The sequence below is a fragment of the Rattus rattus genome, chromosome 2 (assembly GCF_011064425.1).
Source record: "Rattus rattus isolate New Zealand chromosome 2, Rrattus_CSIRO_v1, whole genome shotgun sequence".
Lineage (NCBI taxonomy): Eukaryota > Metazoa > Chordata > Mammalia > Rodentia > Muridae > Rattus > Rattus rattus.
Window position 1 is genome coordinate 228553441 of NC_046155.1, and position 22416 is coordinate 228575856.

General features: G+C 46.2%; 1 protein-coding gene across 2 annotated transcripts in view; it reads left to right on the plus strand.

Annotated features, from left to right (window-relative positions):
• The first annotated feature begins 1130 nt into the window (after window positions 1-1130).
• The window catches only part of Ust (uronyl 2-sulfotransferase), a 296926-nt gene continuing 275640 nt past the window's right edge, over window positions 1131-22416 (plus strand). The window contains exon 1 of one of the 2 annotated variants that reach the window (XM_032894994.1): window positions 1131-1821. In XM_032894994.1, coding sequence (XP_032750885.1) covers window positions 1572-1821 — 250 coding nt within the window. In that variant the 5' untranslated portion in view covers window positions 1131-1571. The remainder of the gene's footprint in view (window positions 1822-22416) is intronic. The other variant, XM_032894995.1, reaches the window with a different exon arrangement.

Sequence of the window (22416 nt, forward strand, 5' to 3'; positions counted from 1 at the left end):
TCCTAAGCAGGTGGGCCTGGGATGTGTAAGAAAGACAGCAGAAAGGTGAACCTGGAAGCCGCGGGTAAGCGCATTACTCCATAGTTTCTGCTCCAGTTCCTGCTTCTAGGTTCCTCCTGCCTCGGCTTCCTTCCATAATGGACTGTAACTGGTTAGCCAAACAAATCCTTTTCTTCTCCATGTTATTTTGGGCCAATGGTGTTTATTAAAGTCACAGAAAAACTATCTGGGACACTGGAAACACAATGTAACTCTCCGGCCATATTACTTCTGTAGCTGGTGATTAGTAAAAAACAAAACAAAAAAAGGTTAAGTGTGCCTGATAGAGCAGCACTGTCAAGTATCACCAGTCCCTTTCTCCATAGGTGTCTGAGAAGCTCAAGTTCTAGAAACTTCCTAGCGGTGGGAAGAGAGATAGCGAAACAGGTACCTGAGTGCACAGAGCATCCACTTTTTCTATCTGCTATAAGGACTTCCTGGAGTCAGCTTAGTACCCCTGTTTCCAGTGGAGTGCTTGTAGGACCAGGGAGGGCAAGAAAAAAGCGCCCTCTGATTCTCAGCCAGGGGCGTGCAGGCGCTACCCGCCTGGCCCTGACCGGCGTGTTTCATTAAAAAACCTACCTATTGCCTTTTTACCGTCCGGGCTAGGTCTTGAACCCATATCCCAGCACACTGTATCGGCCTTTGGTAGATGGGTCGCTTGGGATATAGAAAGAGAATCAAGTTCTCAAAATGAAAAGACAAACGTAGTCAAATCCTCCAACTCGGCGACTGTTTACGAGAGCGAAGTCAGCGGGGCCCCAAGAGGTCGCTGGTAGCGCAGGAACCGAGACCAGATTGTAGAGAATGGAGGGGGAGGCGGGGGTGGGGGAGACGACAAACCACACACCCAGAAACTTTCTTCCTTGTTGCTGATCCTCGGCCCCCTCCTCCCTCCCTGCCCGCCCCAGCAGAAGCCGTAACGTGACACCGAGTCCAGCGTCGAGACCCGGGGTGGAGAGGGAGGGGAGTGTGGGGAGGGAGGAGAGCCGGCGGCCTTGAGCCGGAGAGAAAGAGGAGGGGAGGAGAGGCGAGGAGGGAAGGGAAGGGAAGCCCCTGTCAAGGAGGTGGAGCGAGAGGGTGGTGTCCGCCTCCTGATCCTCCCTGCCTTGAGCTAGCCGAGCCTGAGCCGGGACCAAACACGCCGCCCGCGACCCACACAAAGCCCGGGGGGTCCACGCTGGCGCTGGAGGCGAGCCGGGAGCGAGCCCGGGGCGCGGCGGGACTTGGGGCGCAGGGCTGCCACGGGACACGGGGCTGCTAGTGGGACGCGCGACGGGCGTGGGTTGCAATCGCTACCCTCTACGGCGGGGCCCGGAACATCTTGGGCCCTTTGGGGCCGCAGCGAGCGGTGGGGACCAAGATGAGCAGAGTACCCTGAGCCCGGCAACTTCGGCCCCTCCCCGCCCCCACTCGGCTGCCCACAGTGCGTCCCTCTCCATGTGCAGACGGCCGGCCAGGCGCTCCGGCTGGCGGCGGATGGGTGACCTCTTCCTGGCCCGGGCGGGCTGTGCGAGGCGGCGGAGCGGGCGATGAAGAAGAAGCAGCAGCAGCATCCCGGCGGCGGCGCGGATCCCTGGCCCCATGGGGCCCCTGTGGGGGGCGCCCCTCCGTGCCTGGGCAGCTGCAAGCGCCGGATCCCGCTGCTGCCTTTCCTGCGCTTCTCCCTCCGGGACTACGGTTTCTGCATGGCTACGCTGCTGGTCTTCTGCCTGGGCTCCCTTTTCTACCAGCTCAGCGGGGGACCCCCTCGTTTTCTGCTCGACCTGCGGCAGTATTTGGGTAAGAAAGGACTGCGCCGGACCCCGCAAAGTTGGGCACCCGGGGAAAGGATGATAAGTGGGGAAATCTCTAAAGCTGTCACGGCCACCACGGTCCCTGAGACTCCCCAGGTGGGATGCCAACGAGCATCCATCCCTGCGTGCGGCAGCTGGGAGCGCCTGCTCCCGACTGCACTCCAGGCAGTCCGCAGGCGCCGCGGGGCGCCGGGCAGGTGTCCCAAGTCCTGACGTCTCGTACCTGTCCCCATATCGCCATTCCAACTGGGGCAGAGTAGACAGGAGCATGTTTATGAGTGTTTTGCGTACACTGGCCTGGCGGTGCGTGGACAGTCTCTGTGATGTGGTTAAAGACTTACTATCCTGTCCCGTCTGGCTTTCTGAGTTGTGTGGGTTGGTTTAGCCCCGTTTCCCAGTCACTTTTAGCTATTCCATCCGGTGGGTTCCCCTTTTGTGAGTTGGCCCAGGTGATTCCATCCTTAGGTTGGTTTGTTCCTTGGCAGCACCTGCACGCACCCCGCGGACTGCAGCGAGAGTGCGGGAGAAATTGGTGCTGTCCTTAGGTGCCAGTCAGCTGTGTCGCCTTCTGTGACCTGTCGGACTTCCACCATGTATGTGTCTCAGGTCAACTTTTTTTCTTCTTGGTTCGTGGCTGAATAAGGAAGAGGTTGGAACCCAAGAAAACAGATTTCAGTGAGGTGTGACCTCCCTGCTCTCTCATCCATGATTCTGAGTGCCAAGGTTTGGCCTGCACTCGCCCAGGTCCCTGGGATGATGCTGGCTCATATGCCTTGGCTAAGGGAGGATGTAAATACCTTGACTTCTGTGGCCAGAAGAGGTCGTGCAGAGGTTGTCTCTTAGGTGGTAAATCTGAGTGGAAGAAGCTACAATGGCCGTCTGCAGGCCCAGAGTCAGTTCAGGTGGAGACTCCATCAAAGTGCTGGGACAAGAATGGGCCAAACTGGCGACTCACAGTTACCTCAAAGGTCCCTTTCCTCACAGAAGCCACACGTCTAGTAACAGCAGGCCTGTTTGGAAGGAAAAGAACCAAGAAAGCCACAAAAACCACACCAATAAAGTGTTTGGGAGTGGTGTAAACTGATAAAATAGTATTGCTTCCTCGGACAGAAGCTGGGATTTTTTTTTTTAAAGTTAAAATTTCATTTCAGGAAAAACATTGGGGGCACTGTGATTTCACAGGAACCTCTGTGGAAGATTAAAGAGAAAATATTGCCTTGGTCAGATTCCTGAAGCGTAATTCTCAGCATCCCGCTTTATGGTTTTAGGTTAATAGCCCTTTTTATTGGTGAGAGTAACCTCTTCATTCTCTGTTCTACGTTTTGGAATCTTGAAACTTCCTTCCTGCTTTCAGACGCCCGCTCGTGCTCTTGGTCACTTCATCTTCACTATCAGGAACTGGTGTCCACTCCTGTTGGGAAGCACTGAAGCTCAGGGCTACTCTTCCATAGAATCTGTTGTGCACCACCCACCACCAAAAGCTCTTTTAAGTTAAGTGTGGCGGTCCAGGGTCCAGAGCTTCCTCCTATGTTGTATGGGGCTGGAAGGCCCCATGTTTTCCCAGGAGTGCTTTGCTTTGAGCACGGTTGCTCAAACTTAACAGCTTTGACTCTTCTCGGTGTAATTAGGGTTTGAACCTTTTTTCCCTCAAACCTGAACCCAGCTCTTACAGTTTTGCGGTTCTGATACCCTTTGTGTGAAAAAGGAAACCCAGGCCTGGGTGAGGAGCCAGGGCGTTTGAAAGGTAGCATCAGGAAAGTTTGGTGTGTATGGTAGTCACCTGTTCATTCTCTGCTTTATTAGGTGAGACCTAATAAAGTATGTTCTTAACTATATCAGCCCAAGCAAGCTATTTTTAGACTTGCTGGCCAACCATTCTTCTTTACATTTTGTATTTTAGAGCATAACCACACAGGATAGATTGTGAGTTAAAAATCCTATTTTTTTTCCTCAAATGTAAAAATGTTCAGTATTTCTAGATCAAGATAATATATTAAACACGTTCTTTGCAGAAGATACTTTTGGATATTTGGGTCATCATTACGTTTCCTGTTTGAGAGTTACTTGGCCGCCATTGCTCAGGTTAACGTGCTATTGAAAGGTAGTGGAGACGTTAAGAGTGGGAACCTAATGGGAATGTTTTAGGCCAGGTCACTGGGGAGTGGTGTGCCCTCCAAGAGGGTTGTCTCTTCCTCTTTCAGTGTCCGAGCAGGATGTGGAAAAATCTCCTTCATTGTACGCTCCCTGCATGATATACTAGGTCACCACAGGCCCAACGCAATGGGCATCAGTCAGTCATGGATCAGTAACTCCAAAATTGTGAGCTAAAATAAGACTTGGCACTGAAGCTGCTTGAGATGGGTGGGTAGAGAGTAAAGCAGGTGCTACCTCCATAGCCGTCTGATTCCAGTGCCCAGTGAAAGGCACCCTGGGCGGATCAAGGGAGAAAATACAAATATGGGGACAGGAGCTGGGGATTCTCACCAGCTGACTGGCTCAATGATCTTCAGGTCTGTACGTACAATTTTGCTTTCCCTTTCTTGATTCTTTAACTCTGAATTCCCTGTGAGGCCTGCAGAGAAGGGAACAAACACTTGAAGCAACTGGTCTGTTCAGACTTTACCTTCCTATTTATTTATGTTTCTTATGACTGCAACAAAGTATTCGACACAAGCTACTGAGGGGAGCGGGACTTGATCTTCAGTTCACGGTTTCAGTTGGTTGTGGGGGAGGCTCATCAAGTGTTCAGGGAACCAGAAGTAAGGCCTGGCTATCATTCTTCAAAGGCCTGCCCCTCGTGGCTTGGATTTGCCAGCTAGGCCCCATGGCCAAGGATTTCTACAACCTCCCCCCAAAGCATCCTCAGCTGGAGATGTTCAAATACATGAGCCTTTGGGAACATCTCACATTCATACAGCGATACCATTAATGGCTGTCATACCACCTCGGATCAAAACTGGTCCCTCACAGACAGCATGGCAGCCAGAGGTGAGGGACAGTGGATCTGTAATTCTCCAGTCTTTCCACTAACAGTTCTGTGCATAGGCTTCTGGTTCTAAGTGTTGGTCAATGGACCTGCAACATCAACATCCCTTGGGAATTTGTTACATATTCAGATTCTCTCCTGAATGAGCCTCAGCCAGGGCACGGCAAGCTTCACCTTAGCAAGACTTCAGGTGATCTTACCATGGCTGGCTGAGGCCTGAAAGCCTCTTGTTCGGCAGTAAACCATTGCTTTCAGAAGCCATTGAGGTTATCTGAGAGGAAGGGAGGTGGGAGGGGAACGGATTTATAAAGATGTTTCAAGGTCATAACCGTGGTTTCATTTTTAATTTCAAGTGATACAAATCCAATTGCTCTGCCGCTTCCGGCCCATTGTTTCAGAGTGGAGGGGAGAGGCAGCTGCAGTCTCACCTGGCTTCAGACTTCTTGAGATTATGAGAAGCATGGAGGGGGTGGGCAAAGTGGGGCAGCCAGAGAGCAGGGTGTGGGGAGGAAAGAGACAGGAGACAGGGTGCTTTCCCTTCAGTGCAATGAGGAAACAGGGTCAAAGGATTCTTCCAGCTGCTTTGGGAAGAAGACAGAGGGTGTTGTTTTTGCTGCTGCTGCTGCTGCTGCTGCTGCTGCTGGTGGTTGTCCTGCTGCTACTGCTCTTCTCCCCCTCCTCCTTTTTTATTAATTTATTCTCTCATGTATTATATCCTGACTGCAGTTTCCCCTTCCTCCTCTCCTCCAAGTCTTTCCCCTCTCCTCATCCATTCCTCCTCCATTCCCTTGGGAAGAGGGCAGGCCTCCTAGGGATATCAAGTTGCAATAAGACTAGGCACCCCCTCCCCCCATATCAAGACTGGGTAAGACAACCCAGTAGGAGGAAAGGGCAAAAGTTTCAGAAACAGCTCTTGCTCCCTCTGTTAGGAGTCCCACAAAAACAGCAAGCTACACAGCTATAGCATATGCAGAGGTCCTCAGTTAGACCCATGAAGGTTCCCTGACCATCACTCAGTCTCAGTGAGCCCCCATGAGTCCAGGCTTGTTGATGGGCTTTCTTGTGGTATCCTTCACACCTCTGCCTCCTACAATCCTTCCTTCCCTTCTTCAGCAGGATTCCCCGAGCTCCACCTAAGGCTTGGCTGTGGGTCTCATCATGCTTCTGTGAGTTATAGGACCTGAGCCTCTCTGGAGGTGATTATGCTAGGCTCCTGTCTGGACTTCTCCCGGTCAGCAAGTTCTCTAGTCTTGTTCTTCTAAAGTGAACTTTCTGCTGCAGTAAATTTGAAAGAGGAAAGAAGTTGGGGGAGGGGAATTAGACAGTGGGGTAAAGTACAGCAAATGCACTACTTAAGGACGAGAGCTCATATTCTTCTAACTCAGCGAAAAGGTTTTTAAAAAGTGTATGGTGTGTGTATGCGCACACACATGTGTGTGCACGCCTGCGTCCATACATGTAGGTGCCCTGGAGACCAGAGGACAACTCTGTAAGTCAGTCCTGCCTTTATATGGTTCTTAGGAATGAACTCAGATTCCAGGGTCGTGCAGCAAATGCCTTTGACCGTTGTGTGGCTTTGGCAACCTGAAAGTCTTTCTTTCTTTTTCTCTTCTTTTGAGATGGGGGCTCACTTTGTAGCTTTGGCTGACCTGGAACTCACTATGTAGACCAGGCTGGCCTTGAACTCACAGAGCTCCACCTGCCTCTGCCTCCTGAATGCTGGTATTAAAGGCCTGTGCCACCACACACAGATCACCCCACTTCTGCATTTAAGCTTAGGTTTTTCTATAGAAAACAAAAATGACTCTCCCCCCTCCCCGCCCCGGAATCAGGATGTGATGCAGTCTGCTTGGCAGTAGTCTCATTATGTTTGAGCTGTGGAAATATCAAAAACTTGGACACACATTATTTAGATTGATATAAACAGAATAAGCCAGATGGTTCACTACCGATCTTGTATAACTGGCAGACGCTAAAGATTTATCATCAAGCCTTGGAGATGTGATTTAGCCTTTATGAGAGCTAAATTTGTTGGATTGATCTTCAGTAGATAGGCTTCCCTTCCCATTTCTAATTTATAGCATTTTAAATGGAGACATAATGCTTTTTCTCAGAATTGCCAACTTCTACATGGATTATATACGAGCCTGGGAATTTAGAGTCAGGAAAAAAAAAAGATGTAATTTAATTTTACTGAATTTTGAAGTTCCTCACTTTTAAAATAAATGTAAAGGAACATGTGAAAATAGAGGTCCCGATCTGTTACCGAAACAGTTTCTCTGAGCCTTCAAAACCTAATTCTATTTCTCTTCTGCTATCGCACATGGCTTAAATACCATACTTGGGGCTGTACACAGTCAACTGGGAACGAATGCATAAAATATGAGGTTATCAATAGAAATTGTTGACATGGAAAAATGAGATTCTTGTTTATAGCTGCACACTCATCTCAGAGGGTGGGTTGGGGACACAGAAGCACTGTATTAGAAGGAAGACGGGAAAAGGCATCAAACTGTGGCAGCCTGTTCTGTAAACACAGAGCGTGGATGGTGGGAGGCATTCTGCCTGGCTAAACTGTTCTTAATGTAGGCTAGTCTCAGTCTGAATTGTTCCAAAACACACACAAATATGGATTCTCTAGATACTGTCTTTCTTCACGTTGCCTCACATCTATCTAGGCTTACGACGCTAGTTGGTTCTGTAGAGGAGAAAGTAGAAACAATGAAGCTAGACTTTTTTCTTTTTCTTTTTAAATTCGGGAGAGAAACAGTATCTGTTGCCTGACAGAGGGGTGCTTAAGGAGGGGAAACCATTTTCCCTGCAGCTGTACCAATGGCATCTGGTGATAGACAGGGAAAGGGCACCTCATTTGATAAATTACAGCCTTTAGAATTATTAGTTGTTTGGCTTTTTTTTTTAATGCAGCAATCATGAATAAACATTGTCTTGCCCATATTTCTTGTCTTATAGAAATTCATTTTTAAGCCAACAGTGACGTAGACCATTTTGTTTATTAGAGATAGGGTAGAATGAGTAACATGATTTGGGAATTCTTACTTGCAAACATCAGCAAAATGCAGTCACCGTTCAGGACAGTTCCAAATGATGTCCGATTCAGGTTTTGACACTTACTGAGATATGATTCATGAGTCTTAGAATTTCACCCACTAAAATCGTTAACAGTTCTCAGCTTCAGCTAACCATCTTCTGTATTCTTCGGATATGTGTAGTCACCACAACTACTTTATGAGTATCTTTATCACCACAAGGAAGGGTGCCTAGCTTTTATCACCCCAGTGGTGATGGGACCCCATTGCCCCAGCTGCAAGCAACCACTGGTCTTCCTTTATCTGTTGGCCCTTTTCTTAGAAATGGAATTATATAATGTGTAGTCCTTTGTGATTGGTCCTTTTTACCAGGCATAACGTTTACCAGGCTCATCTATATTACAGCATATACACAGTCTCATAGCTGGGTTTCAAAAGTTGTATGTCATTTTGTACATAAGATCCTATTTTGTGTATCCATTCACTTATTAATGAATGTTGAGGTTGCTTCCGCCTTTTGGCTACTCAGACACTGTTACCCTCTAGAATACTGTTTTTTCCATCCTTTTGAGTGTGTACTTAAGAGTATAATTGCTAGGTCCCATGGTAACTCTGTATTTAACCACTGAGGAATTTCCACAGTGGCTGTGTTACTTCATGGCCCCACTGGTGATGTATAGATCCAGTTTCCCAACATCCTCACCAACACTTATTTTTCCATTAAAAAAAATTGTTGCCCTGTCTCGCCAGTATGAAGTAGTGTACCACTGTGGTTGTATTTTGTATTTTCCTAGTGCTTACTGGATGCTGGATGCTTTCCCGAGTTTCTTGGGCATTTTTTTTTTTTTGACAAGAATCTATTCACTACTTTTGCAACTTCATTTTTTTTTCTTTTTTGCTTTTCAGTTGTAAGTATTTATGCATTTTGGATACTAGACTCTTAACACAGAGAGTTTGCTCTCAATTTGGGGTTGGGAAGAATAAGGCTGATTTAAATACAATGTTTCTGATACATTCTCTGTGCCACCCTTTCCAAGGAGGAAGGAGTTAGTTTTCTATAGTGGCTGTTTCCAAAGTGTTAAGTGTAGTGTACCGATAGACAGACAACCCAAATAAAATCCTAACAATTGACTGTGGAAACATGGGCCTTTTTAAAAGAACCTCAGAGGTACTGGTTTCTAGTGATAGATCATTATGAGTAATAAACACTGATTATCTGCACTTCAGTCTGAGTATATGCTAACTTGAGCCGGAGATGGCCCAGTGGTCCTCAACTATCCTAAGGCTTTGACTTAACACCGTTCTCCATGTTTATAGTGACAAAATTATCTTTGTTGCTACTTCATAACTGTAACTTTGCTATTATTATGAATTGTAGTATAAATATCTTCTATACAGGCTGTCTGATACGTGACTCCAAAGAGGTCTCAGGCCACAGGTTGAAAACTGCTGGCTCAGTGGAAACTTATGGAAAAGCTGGGCAGGCATTATGGTCACCTGCAATCCCAACACTCAGAGTAAGGGGCAGGAATCCCAGGGCTGTGAGCTCTGGGTTCATCGAGAGATATTACCTTAGTAAACAAAATATAACACGATTCAGGGAGATGCTTAACCTTCAGGCCTCTACACGCACACATATATGTTCACCCTCACAGTGTACACATACATGTGAATACGCATACACACATGTATACCATATGCATATGTACAAGATATGTGATAACTCATGTACGGTCACCACTTGGCTACTTTAGAGATGTCACAAAGGATACTGTTGTCTTGCACAAGGAGTGTGAAAGCAGACTGTGTACAATGGATGTATTTTGTCTTCATATATGTTCAGTTGAATGGAGCTGATGAGCTTGGCAGGATAAAAGCTTTGGTACATTATGTTCCTTTCTAAAGCATACCATGAAGCTATCAAGGAAATACGCAGCATTTTTGGAAAACTAGGATTCACATGCAGTCATTTATTTTGCATACCTAGTGCAGTGATGTGCAGGGTAAATTCATACCAACCACATTTCCTATACATGCTTCTGTCTGCTGAAAGATCATGATCGTTTTTTAGGAAGCATTGTTAATTTTGTAGAAGTTTAAAACAATTTTTTACTAGTTTTCGAAAATGTCAATCACTAAAAGAAGAAGGTTTAGACGTATACTTCAGTGTTGTTTATCAGAACTGCAATCTGTGTGGTTTATAACAGCCATATTTGACGGGAGCAGGGATAGAACAGAATACTTTTCCCTCATGCGCAGGACTAATGTCTAAGTGTTTGTGTAACAACAGTAGGAGGCAGGGTGTTTGTTGGGGGAGGGTGCTTGCAAAAGGACTAAAGGCACGGAGGCGGCAAATGCGAGGAAGGTATGATGATGTCACAATGGAATCTGTTATTTTATAAACGAACCTAAACACTTAATAAGGGAAATGTGAGGCAAATCATATGGGATCTTTGGAAGACAAGTGTGATGGTCTGAGTGAAAATGACCCCAAAGGCTCATACAGAGTGGCACTATTAGGAGGTGTGGCCTTGTTGGAGGAAGTGTGTCCCTGGTGGTGGCCTTTGAAGTTTCCAATGCTCAAGCCATGCCCAGTGTCTCTCTTCTTGGCTTACCCTTCAGCACCACATCTACCTGCACACTGCTATGCTTCCCACCGTGATGATGATGGACTAAACTTCTGAACTGTAACTCGGTTAAATGTTTGCCTTTGTGAGAGTTGCCATGGTCATGGTGTCTCTTCACAGCAATGGAATCCTAAATAAGACGACAAGGTACAGCTATTTGGCACTTCTTGGTCTGTCAGGTTTTACACTAGTTGCCTGTTACTTCCCATTGGTAGCTACTGAATCACCTTTCTTTTATCACTTTCCGCCTTTCCGTCTCTGATGCCTCTATGCTGGCTACTTAGGAAGCTGAGCTCTCCGGGCGAGCATCTCTGACCTCCTGTTAGTTTTTCTTCCACTGTCTTTTCTGAAGAATTAGCATGTCTCACCTGCTGCCTTGTGTTGTGATCAATCTCCTGGAAGGTGGGGTGAGGTCAGGACTTCCTGTTTCCCTTCTCACGCCTTCCGTTGGTGCTCTGTTTGGGCTCCCAGGAAGGAGCTTGGCGTAGGGTTGTACTGCTGTGAAGAGGCACCATAACCAAAGCACCTCTTATGAAGGAAAACATTTAACTGGGGCTGGCTTACAGTTTCAAAGGTTCAGTCCATTATCATCATGGTAGGAAGCATGGAGGCCTGCAGGCAGATATGGTGCTGGAGATGTTGTGAGTTCAACATCTTGATCTGAAGGCATCGTGGAGAGACTGTGTACTATACTAGGCATAGCTTGAGCATATATAAGATCTCAAAGCCCAACTCTGCATTGACACACTTTCTCTAACAAGGTCACGCCTACTCCAACAAGGCCATGCCTCCTAACAGGGCCACTCCCAAGGGATAGGCATTCAAACACAGGAGTCTATGGGGACCATTCCTATTCAGACCGACACAGAGCTGTTGGCTTTAATACACTTGTTATGTTGAGTGCCCTCCGCTCACACCGTAAACCCTGCTTTATTGGCTTCCAATACTCAGCATAGATTCTGGGGAGGGGATGGGAAAGGCAGCTCCACTGATGTCTTCATCTTATTTTTTATTCCTTGCTATTTGAAGCCAGCGCAGTAAGTAATATAAAATCAGTATGACAGCTCAATAAACGTTTTCTTATGTGCACAGGGATAATTGTGTGACTCCCACCTCTGGGGATTTTTAGAGCTCCACGGAATTAATACCTGAGATTAATTCACAGCTTTAGCTGTGTCCAGCTGGAATGCAGGCTTCTTGCTCGTTGTAATATTCCTGAAGCCCAGACCTTTTTCTTTTTCTCTTTTGAGGGTTTGCTAGTTAGTGTCTTGTTTCTCTTTCTAGGTCAGAGACTTCCTTTGTCCTCAGCTATCTCTGTAAAATTGGTTGTTACATTTCAAGTACGGCTTCATGTTTTTTTGTTTCTTTTTAAAGATGGCTGCACGATGCCGTGACTCCAGAAATGGCGACTGCAAATTTTACCCAAGAACCAAATAATGGCTGGAATAAATGTAGAGCCCAACACACCAAACCACTTGAGGCTGCTTTAAGTTGGGGCTGTGTGGCTCAGTGGTTCTTATGTCACCTGCCGGATAAGTGGCTTTTGGGCTTCGTGCTGTGTTTGTCTGGTTCGTTCTAGGGATCGAACCCCGGGTTTGTGTGCGCTAAGGCTGTGTCTGCCACTGACTCACATCTTCAGCCCCGACAGAGGTTCTAAGGAGCGGATCGCAGTCAACTGTGCCGTTTCTATGGAATACCACTGATTTTTTTTTCCTAGTTCAGTAAGGATGACTTTTATGACCTTTAGTGAAGAGAAAAACACAAGTATTTTGAGATAAGTCATTTCCTGTGTTCAGCTATTTGAACAGTATTCGTCATAGAGTGTCAGAAACATCATGTTCAGAAAGGAGGAGGCTTTGGATAGAGAGGAGTCACAGCTCTATCAAAACTTGAGCAGGTTTTTTTTTTCTTTTTCTCATTTCCATTTTAATTCTTTGGCCCTTAGGTGCTTTGAACCGCGCGGTGGGATTAATAATGGCCGTTTTAGGCCCTTACATGGTGCACGGAGGTAGATGCAGGCAAAACATACCTATATGTTAGTTTTTAAGAGCTGTTATTTTATGCCACTGCTTGGCATTCAACTCTGCAAATGCCTGCTTTCTCACCTTTAAGCACGCATGTAAGTGTGTGACGCTCACAGGAACACACCCATAGAGTGGGAAGTATGCAAATTCCTTTATGACTTGGCTCTCAATACAGAAACCATAGTAACCCAGAAATGTGAAGTTACCTAACCCGTGTGTTTTTTGGCTTACCCTGTCGCCCTTAGATCGACAAAGGCTTGTTGGCAGTGGACAAGTTCTAGGTATTTGCCCTGTTGATCACACACACACACACACACACACACACACACACACACACACACACACACACACACACCTTCCCCGCTCTTACCCTCTTTTCTGTTTAAGAGAGGATGTTCTGGAACAAAAAGAAAAAATGGGGGGAGGAGGGTATGGTTGGGAATATAGTTCAGCGGTAAAATTCTTGTCTACCATGTGTGAACCTTTAGAGCAGTGGCTCTCCACCTTCCTCATGCTGTGAATGCAGTTCCCCATGTGCTGACCCAATTATTTTGGTGGTTCCTTCCTAACTGTAATTTTGCTACTGTCGTGAATTGTAATATAAGTAAATAGCTATGTTTCTGCGAAAGGATCATTTGAGTCTCCCAAAAGGGTTGCCACCCACCTCTGCTTTAGAGGGTCCAATCTCTTGAAATACCTCACCTCCAAACCTGGTCCGGAGGAGGGCTGGGGAGACACATCCTTTGGTAAATCTTGTTTCTCTTTATTTTTGAGATGAATTAGGAACACATTCTTCCCACAGAAGATGCTGCTCTGTTTTGGATTTCTCTCTTTCCCTTGTCCCCTGCATTTACAAGATAATATAGCACTGTAAGGAACACGCTCGGAAGTTGGGTGTTCTAAGTTATTCCAGTGATCAACAACTTAGGTCCTTTTGGAACCAGTCATGGTACCAAGCCCACACTGTGACTGATCCTCACCCTCCTCCTCTTGTGGAAGAGCCACAAAGCAGCATGGCCACTTTCTGCTCTTAACTGCCATTGTTTGGGCTTCGGGCCAGAGCAGTGCACCACAGGAGAGGAGGGGGTCCTGACCAGGTGTGGGGGTGAATCTACTTCTGTTTCCAATTGTCCTGATCTCTGGTAGAAGTGAGAGCTATGGCTCATCCCCATGACCTTGGGCATCTGAAAGCAAATGCCTGTTTTCCAATAATTTAGTAGAAAGTTAATTGCTGTGGAGTCTTAAAAAACCCAAGACCTTGCTAGTCTAGCACAGAAGGTCCTGTTTTGCTTCAGGGACTACTGTGTATGGTAACCTGAAGGAAGCAGGTGGAGGGGTCCTGGGCCACAGTTTGGAAGGGGAGTAGCAGGTGTGGTGACAGTATGGGTTTCCCCAGCTTTGACAGTCTTTGTCTCTAAAGCTAGGAGTTTGATTACATCCATGGTTTTCCTCAGACCGTTGACTCATGGGGTTGACTATCAATCCGAGGATGTGTTCCCGTGGCCAGGAGAAGAAGGAAGAAGAGTAGAGTTTCAGGATTCTAGAATGCCCTGTTGGTAGTATTTAATGGCACTCCAGAGGGCAGTATCTTTTCTGTGGAGTTGCTACTTTCTAAGGCCTCTTGTAATCTTAAAACCACACGTTCATAGAGATAAATCATCTAATGACAGTGATTTAAAAAGCAGAAGGGTCTTTTTTTGAGAATTTTAAAATATATGATTTTTTTTTCTCTCCATTGGTGTGTATCCATCGAACATGGTACTTGGACTACGTAAAGACATTTCCATACAGACTGTGCGGTGGACTTTGATATATCCTGCCCCTCTTCTCACCCCTCCCTGCCTGCTTTTTAATTTTCTTTGTCCCCCCCCCCCGAGAATTTCGCTTCTATTTCCGTGTCATGCAGACATGTGTGGCTTTATGTTTCTGTGTGTGAAGTCCATGAAGTGCAAGTGAGAGAAAACATGCAATGTTTGTGTGCTTTCCTCAATCTGCCTTAATTAATATCATATGATTGTCTCTAGTTTTTCTTTATAGCTGAAAAATATTCAATGGTGAGGGTGAGCGAGATAGCTCAATGGATAAAAGTGCTTACAATCCAGGCCTATCGACCTGTGTTTGATCCCTGAAACCCATGGTGAAGAGTGAGAATCAACTTCATAGAGGTGCCTTCTGTCCTACACACACACACACACACACACACACACACACACACACACACACACTCTCTCATCTCCTCTCTCTCTCTCTCACACACTCACACACACTCACACACACATACACACAGACATACACACTCACACACACACTTGTGCACACAACCACACACATGCATGCTTATACACACGTGTGCACACACAGTAATGATGACAATGGTGATGATGATGATCACATGTTTTTTTTAAACTTCCATTGTATGTTTATACCACATTTCCCTGACAAACACCTAGGCTGATTCCAAATAACGACTGGGGTTATTATGTTCTAATGTCTGGGACTGGTTGACTTGGGGCCTTTGGGTAGAGAGTCAGAAATAGTGTTAGTATTAAGCGGCCGAAGGTACCTTGGCAGGTCTGGGCCAAGGCATATTGCATAGATCACACCATTCGATAGAGCTTACTTGAGAGATTTATTGCAGGTATTGGGGGAGGAGGGGGTGAAAGGTCTTCTCAGAATGGGGCACATGAAAGAGAGAGAGAGAGAGAGAGAGAGAGAGAGAGAGAGAGAGAGAATGAATGGAGGACAGAGAGCGAGTGCATGTTGCATAAGGAAAATACGCAATTTGCGACAGTAGAAATGTGCAGGGCCTGGCAATGGTGGGTGATGTTGTAAGCTGCTGGTGCTGAGTCCCTGAGGGCAGGCTGATTTATAACACATAGCCTAGGTATGTTCCAGTGATTTCTTGAATTTCATTGATAGGGCCGTGATCTCTCCCATTTCATCTCTAATTTTATTAATTTTGGTCTTCTCACTCTTTGGTTAGTTTGGCTAAAAGTTTGTCCACCTTGTTTATTTTTTCAAAGAACAGACTCCTTGTTTTTGCAGGGGACTCTCCCACCCTGCTGCACCCTGCCTTACGCTTCATGGGCCGACAGGGAAATGAACCACAAGAGGTGAAGAATGAAACTTGAGAATCAGTACTACCTTTTCAGGCACTGGGTCAAAACTTCCAGAGTCTGACCTCAGGGTTTATTTTTCTTACATATATAAACACAGTAAAAGTTTGGAAAAAGAACAATCATCACAACAAAGCTTTGGGCAGAGCTACATAGAAACTCCTTAGCAAAGTTGTAAAGCCTGTGTGACCTCTACGTAAGAATGAGTCTGTTGACTGCGAAACAGATTTGTAATACAGATCCAACTGCTGGACGATGCAATCTCTTTAATTGCTGGACACTGGATCTCTTCCAAAAGGATGGGTTCTATTCACTGAGCAACAGAGCTCAGGATTAAGGCCTAATATCCAGGATTTGGGGGAGTCAGGAAGGCTGGCTCCATAGAATAGCAAAAAGATCACCAGGTTGTTAGACAACATCCACTCCAACCTTCCCTGTGACCTGGGGTCTGTCATTCACATCCTTGGATGAGAACAAGTCCTTGTGGTTAATAAGTCTGTTTTCTCCAATGCTTAGTCCAACCCCCAGGACAGAGTTTCTCTGTGTAGCCTTGGCTATCCTGGGACTCACGCTGTAGACCAGGCTGGCCTTGAACTCAGAGATCTGCCTGCCTCTGCCTAACAAGTGATGGGATTAAAGGTGTACACCAACCACCGTGTCTGGCAAAAAAAGTTTGTTTTAATTAAAATTATTAATCCATTTCCTCAGTTCTGCCAGTTTGCTGCAGCCTGCTTGGACAATGAAAAACTAGATTGTTGCTGGAAAATTGGTTGGAAGCAGAATGTATACAGAAGGCAGAATGTATATAGAAGGCAGAATGTATATAGAAGGCAGAATGTATATAGAAGGCAGAGAAGCAGCAGAGCAAATCGTGGGCACCCACAGTTCAGAGACAGGAAAAGAGGGACTAGTAGCTGCTGGTAGAGATATTAAAAACAAACAAAAACAACAACAAAAAATAAAACAAAACAAAACCAATAAACACTGAACACAGAAAGTACAAGAGATAACCAAAGACAAGAGACAAAACCAAAGCATGAACCCCATGTCGCTGGTGCGATGTCCCTCTATGCCCTCGATGGAAGGGTATATTGGGTCTCATCAGTCCCTCCTTATCCCAGATCGACATCCCACCAGAACCAGATGTCACAGAAAATTATGACTTACCAGGTGAGGTCTCTGAAGATGCTTGCTGCCTTTCTCACACAGCAGTTCACTTTGATAGTTCTTGAAGCCAAAAGCACACCTTAGAGCCTTGGAACTTCTCAAGGTGCCTTTCTTCTGAGATGGCCATTCGGCTGTGAAGGTCCAGCTTTAGAAATTGGGTGGATGGTCTTATCTGTCTGCTGCCTCCAGAAAATAATAACTTCACGGGACGAGAACAAGACCATTGCTACAATTTTTGAGCCAAATTTGAAGCAAGCTTTATTAAATAATGGCCAGGACCATGGATACTGGGCAGATCCAGACTCAAGACTCAAGCTCAGAATATGGTGCTGAATGAGGGAGGGGCTTATAAAGTCACAGCCTACAAGACTTTGTACTTCCTGACTTTGACCAATCAGAGCCAAGAATAACGCTGACGTACTTCCTGCCTATAAAATTCCCGCATCTATCCTGTGCAGTTGGACAGCCGAGCTTGTTCTTAAACAACTACCACCACCCCCAAACCCCCTGCATTCTAGGAAGTTATCTGTCCTTGGGCAAGTGGGGCTTATAGTTAGAGGGGTTTTGTTTTTATAGTTCTATCAAGCACAGATTTAAAACAATGTTAGCCATCACATTAGGGACAGGAAGCTATTGCTCAGAGGGTTGTCACACCTTTCCCAGCTCTCTGGCTGTTGTATTCCACCGTGGAAAGTCCAGAGAGGTCTTTTAAATGCCCCCAACCTTTTCTCTTGAGTTAAGAGGAGCTCACCAAAGATGGCCATTGAGTCACAGTGTGTAGCCAATTGAAAGTCTTTTTTGCAGCAGAAACCCGAGTGTTTCTGTGTAGGAGTGTCCAGAGCACAGGGATTTTCGGAGCAGAGACCTCTTCCAGGCATCTTGCTCAGCAACTGCAAGGTGAGCTTTTCAGAGTAAGCAGTTCAAAGCAAACAATTATAACAGAAGCTAAGCGGTTTGCCAGGAGGAGGGAGTTTCACATAAACTGGCAGTTAAGACAAATGGTTAGCTACATGGTGATGGTCTGCACAAACAAGCAGTTTTAACAAAGACTGTTAGCTGGGAGATCGCAACCTGTGGTTCCCAGAATAAAGTTAGGTCGTTTTCCATGGTATTCTCTATCAGGGAGATGAGGTTCTAGTTAAACCTGGAAATGGACTCAGCAAGAATACAAGATGGCGACCGCGGAAGCCCTGCACTGTCTTGTCCCAGCACATTCGGCCTGCTTTTTTATCTCTGTTCCTTCAAGAGGAACTATTGAACATTCTCTTGTACCTACAATCTTCTAAATAGTTGAAAATGCAAGACTGGCTACCACGTCCCTTCCCATCCACATGCAATCTTGTCTAGAAGAATTACCTGTATTGCAGTAGTTTTTCTTCCGAAATAACTTTTGAACACCGAACAAAGGGGAGGAAAGAAAAATAGAGACATTAAAACCAAAATTTCTGATTAATCTAATCCCATAAACAAAGCAAAACAATATATAAATAAAATAAATTAAAAAGAATCCAGTCTTGGGGTTGGGGATTTAGCTCAGTGGTAGAGCGCTTGCCTAGGAAGCGCAAGGCCCTGGGTTCGGTCCCCAGCTCCGGGGGGGGGGGGAAAAATCCAGACTTGATGCAGGTATTTCCCTAGGAAACGAGACTAATATGTGGATAGTTAAAAATTAGCAAACCATCAAGAAAGAGATAACTTTGAGTCAAATGAGCAAACCATCAGAGTAGGCTGCCCCTAACTGGCTAATGAGGCCACAGAACGATAAGCTGGTTTTAATTATTTCCCACATCCTCGTCTCTTTCCTCCATTTATATGCGCCTTCTGTCAACGATCCAGTTCTCTTGGCTGTGAGGGTGCTGCGGTCATAGGTCACCTTTAAGCCTTTTTTTTTTTTTGAGAATGCATTACTTCCATGTCTAAAGAGCAACCAGCCTGAGCTAATGGGAGCCTCTGGGTTGCTAGTGCACACATTGCCAAGTTCTTAGCAACGGTTTCTTGCTGGGTGGCGTGCCCACTCAGATGCTGTCCTCATGCCCAGGAGCCTCACCAAACCACCGTCCTGACAGACCTACTAGTGTACTTACTGCATTGTCTGCACCCTCCGGCTGCTGACTGTATAAAGAAGAAGCAGCAGGAGGCAGAAGGAACTGGCTCAATGCTTCGAGCTTAGCCTCCTGCCTGGAGTCCCACTGAGCAGTGGGCCTGATTCATCTGGTTGGAGTTCCACAGACCCGGGACTGGGGATCGCTTGCGATCTCATTCTGCTACGGTGTCGGAATTCCTCCCGTGACATGCCAAAGAATGTGGGTGACATCACATACAGACTCAGACACTCCAAGGGGAAGTTACTTTCACCACAGGAGAGAAAAAAAAACCAGAAAGTGATGACTAATGGGGAAGCTGAGGCAGGGCTGAGTAGGAGGGGGAGGGGCCTGAGTAGCTGGGGCTTGGCCACCTGGCCTTGTTGCCTTTGCCAGATTGGCCTCGTTTGTGGTGAGACCACTCTGCAGAAGATCTCCCCAAAGGCAAATGTTGACATAATCTCTGAGTGTACAGCCAATCTAAGCAGTGTGGGGGTAAAGTGGGTGTTTCCTGGAAGTGCCTGGTGGGCCTTTTCAACAGCCCTCAGAGGCAGCTTTGCAACCTAAGACACGGGAAAGACGGAGAGAAGATGCCAGCAAGCTACATCAGTACAAGAGTGTCCGAGCCTCATGTAAGCAGATGGCAGGACGGAGGCCATCTTGTTCGTGCTGTTTCTGATTCAAAAAGCCTGCTGAGCAGAGCTGGAAGGCCTTTAGAATGAACCATGCGTGCGTGAGTTTTTTTTTTTTTTTTTTATTCATGCTGACAGAGGAAGCGATTCCTCAGAGAGCAGAGAGGGGAAAGAAATACTGTTAGTACCTTGTTATCCCTACCTTTTGTTTCCCCAGGCAAAGACCGGCTTAGAGTGATCATAGTTCACATTTCATATACTTGAAGCATGATGCATTTGGTGAATGTCTTATGTAGGTGTGAAATTTATATATCCGTGCATGTAGGTGTATTGGAATGTTGGCTCCAGGGTGTGGGTGTACATCTGACCTGTGCACATGTATGGATGTCACAGGTCAGCCCACAGGTGTCATTACTCAGGAGCAATCCATGCTTTTTGGTTTGTTTTTTTTGAGGTCTCTTAACTGGGACCTTGGGCTCTCTGATTTGACTGGCTGTCTGGTGTCAAGCCCCAGAGACCTCTCAATCTCCCCATTGCTGGGATTGCATTCGAGGGCCACCGTGCCTGACTTAAATGTATGTAGGGAATCAAATCCGCATGCTTTCGTGGCATGCATATGCTGCTCGAGCTATGTCCCGCCTCCTTCTGCTCGCCTGTTACTTCTCAGTGGGGAAAGGTGTTCCTTGACCTGTACCTAGACAGTGCCATGTTTCTGACTACTTTTCTGCCCTAGAGTATGTGTTTCTGCACATGGTTAACAGAGCTTCCTAGGTTCTGGTAGGGTGATGGACCAGAATGTACTTCCGTTGCTCCTGTCTTCACGTGTCACGTGTTGTACTGCATAACGTGCTAGTGTGCCCAGGTCTCCCACTTCCCTCCGGATCAGTTCCATTCTGCCTCCTTTTTGGAATGATAGGCGATTTTATTGTCGGTTATTTCAGAGGGAATCTTGCTCTGAAGCTTCAGGCTTCATTGCGGCCTCACGTCAGCGAGACTTAAGTGGTTGAACGTGCGTTCTGCTCTTGCTTTCATGCGCCCACCCTCGTGCGTTTGCCTTAGCAGCCTTTCTCTTTCATCTGTTGGCTCTTCCACCCAGGTAGGCTCGGTTCCTCAACAAATGTTCAGCAAGCACCAGTTGTGTGCTGGCCGCTAGAGCTGGAGTAACTCATTACACTGTCTGTGTGTGTGTGTGTGTGTGTGTGTGTGTGTGTGTGTGTGTGTGTGTGTGTGTGTGCTGTTCTGTACTTAGAGGGACAGCCAAGGGTTTAGGGTATGGGATGGAGTGAGGGTTAGAAGCAGGGGCCTGTTGTGTCTGGCTGCAGTTCATTGATGTGCTGATGTGCTCTTTGGTTAAGGCGCTGGGCGGGGGGGGGGGGGTTCTCAAGGGCTCTTTTTATCTAAGCTGGAAAGCTTTGGACTTACTAATCTTCTTTCCTTTGGGCGGGGTGGAGCTGGGCATCTCTAGGTGTTGCATGCACATGGTATCCTAACACAGCTGGAAGTTAAGTTGTAGATAGAGGGTCAGAGAGCTGGGGGTGTGAATCGGTTCCTTCATAGGATACGGAATGTGTAGGGATGCTTTAGCTCTGTCTAAAGAACCCATCACGCGTCAACCTGAAGCTTCTTATACCAGTATTTCCTCAATTTTAATCTGCATTCGAGTCAGCTGAGCATTTGTTAAAGAGTGGCTAGCCCTTCCTGTAGCAGATCTGGGGTGGTGCCTGAGATTCTATATTTCAAGCAGGCTCTGGGATATAGATGGGAAGACAGCCTCCAAGTAGCCAGAAGTCTATCCTGTAGTATCTGTGGGAAGCAGGGAAACCTTAACAAAAATTTCAGACTAACTCATTAGGGATCTAGGTTTCTGATGTTAAGGATTTTTATACACTTTTTCTTGTGTGTGTGTGTGTGTGTGTGTGTGTGTGTGTGTGTGTGTGTGTGTAGACCAGAGGTCAACCTCAGGTTTCTTCCCCCAACCCCCTGACCCCCAGATAGGGAACCTCACTGTACCTGGAGATCAAACTGATTTGCTTAGATTGGGTGGTTAGTGAGTCGTAGGGCCCTTTATTTTATTTTTTAAATTGTTCATTTGTAAAATATTAAGTGTGCATATTTTGCCAGTGGGTTATAGCTGGCTTTGCTTGAACCCTTATGAACACTAGCTCTAATCTTAAAAAGATGTGGTCACCACACATCAATACATACATAGTAATAGGGTACATGAGACAATTTCATACACACATATTATGAATTTTGACTATATTTACATCATTATTTTCGCTTGTCCCTTTTTATTCCCACTGTTTCCCTTCATCTTTTCAACCTCGTAATTTTGTTGCTGTTGTCCTGTTTGTGGGTGGGGGTGACCTAATGGATCTAATTAAGGTTGTTTACAGGAGTGTGGGTCAGGGTTACAGGATCCTAGGCAACTCAACCACCGGTTACACCATTTATGAAACTGTTTCTCTCGCTGCCAGCAACTATTACTGTTTATTAAATCTTCAGGGAGGGATAGACTCTTTCTCTCTATGGTGGAATAGTGACCAGCTCGGTCTTGTGGATGTGCTGCACAGGTCTGAGAGAGCTCATGTGTACACCAGCCGTACCAGTCGTACCTGGAAGAGAATGAGTGTTCTACAGCACCCTGCCCATCATTCTGTGATCGCTGATATAGATGTCCAATGTATGACTATATGTTCAACACTCACTTATTTTCAGCGCTTGGACTAGTGATAAGCTCTTAAAGCTACTACCCTCTGACTACTGTAAAAACAGGAGCTTCTGTAGCCAAAACAGAGAGCGGGGCGGCATTGACTGTGGGAGCATGCACAGATATGTTGAAGACAATGTGATTGATGGGTGTATGTCCATTTAGTAAAAAAACAGTAGCTCCCAAACTAGGTC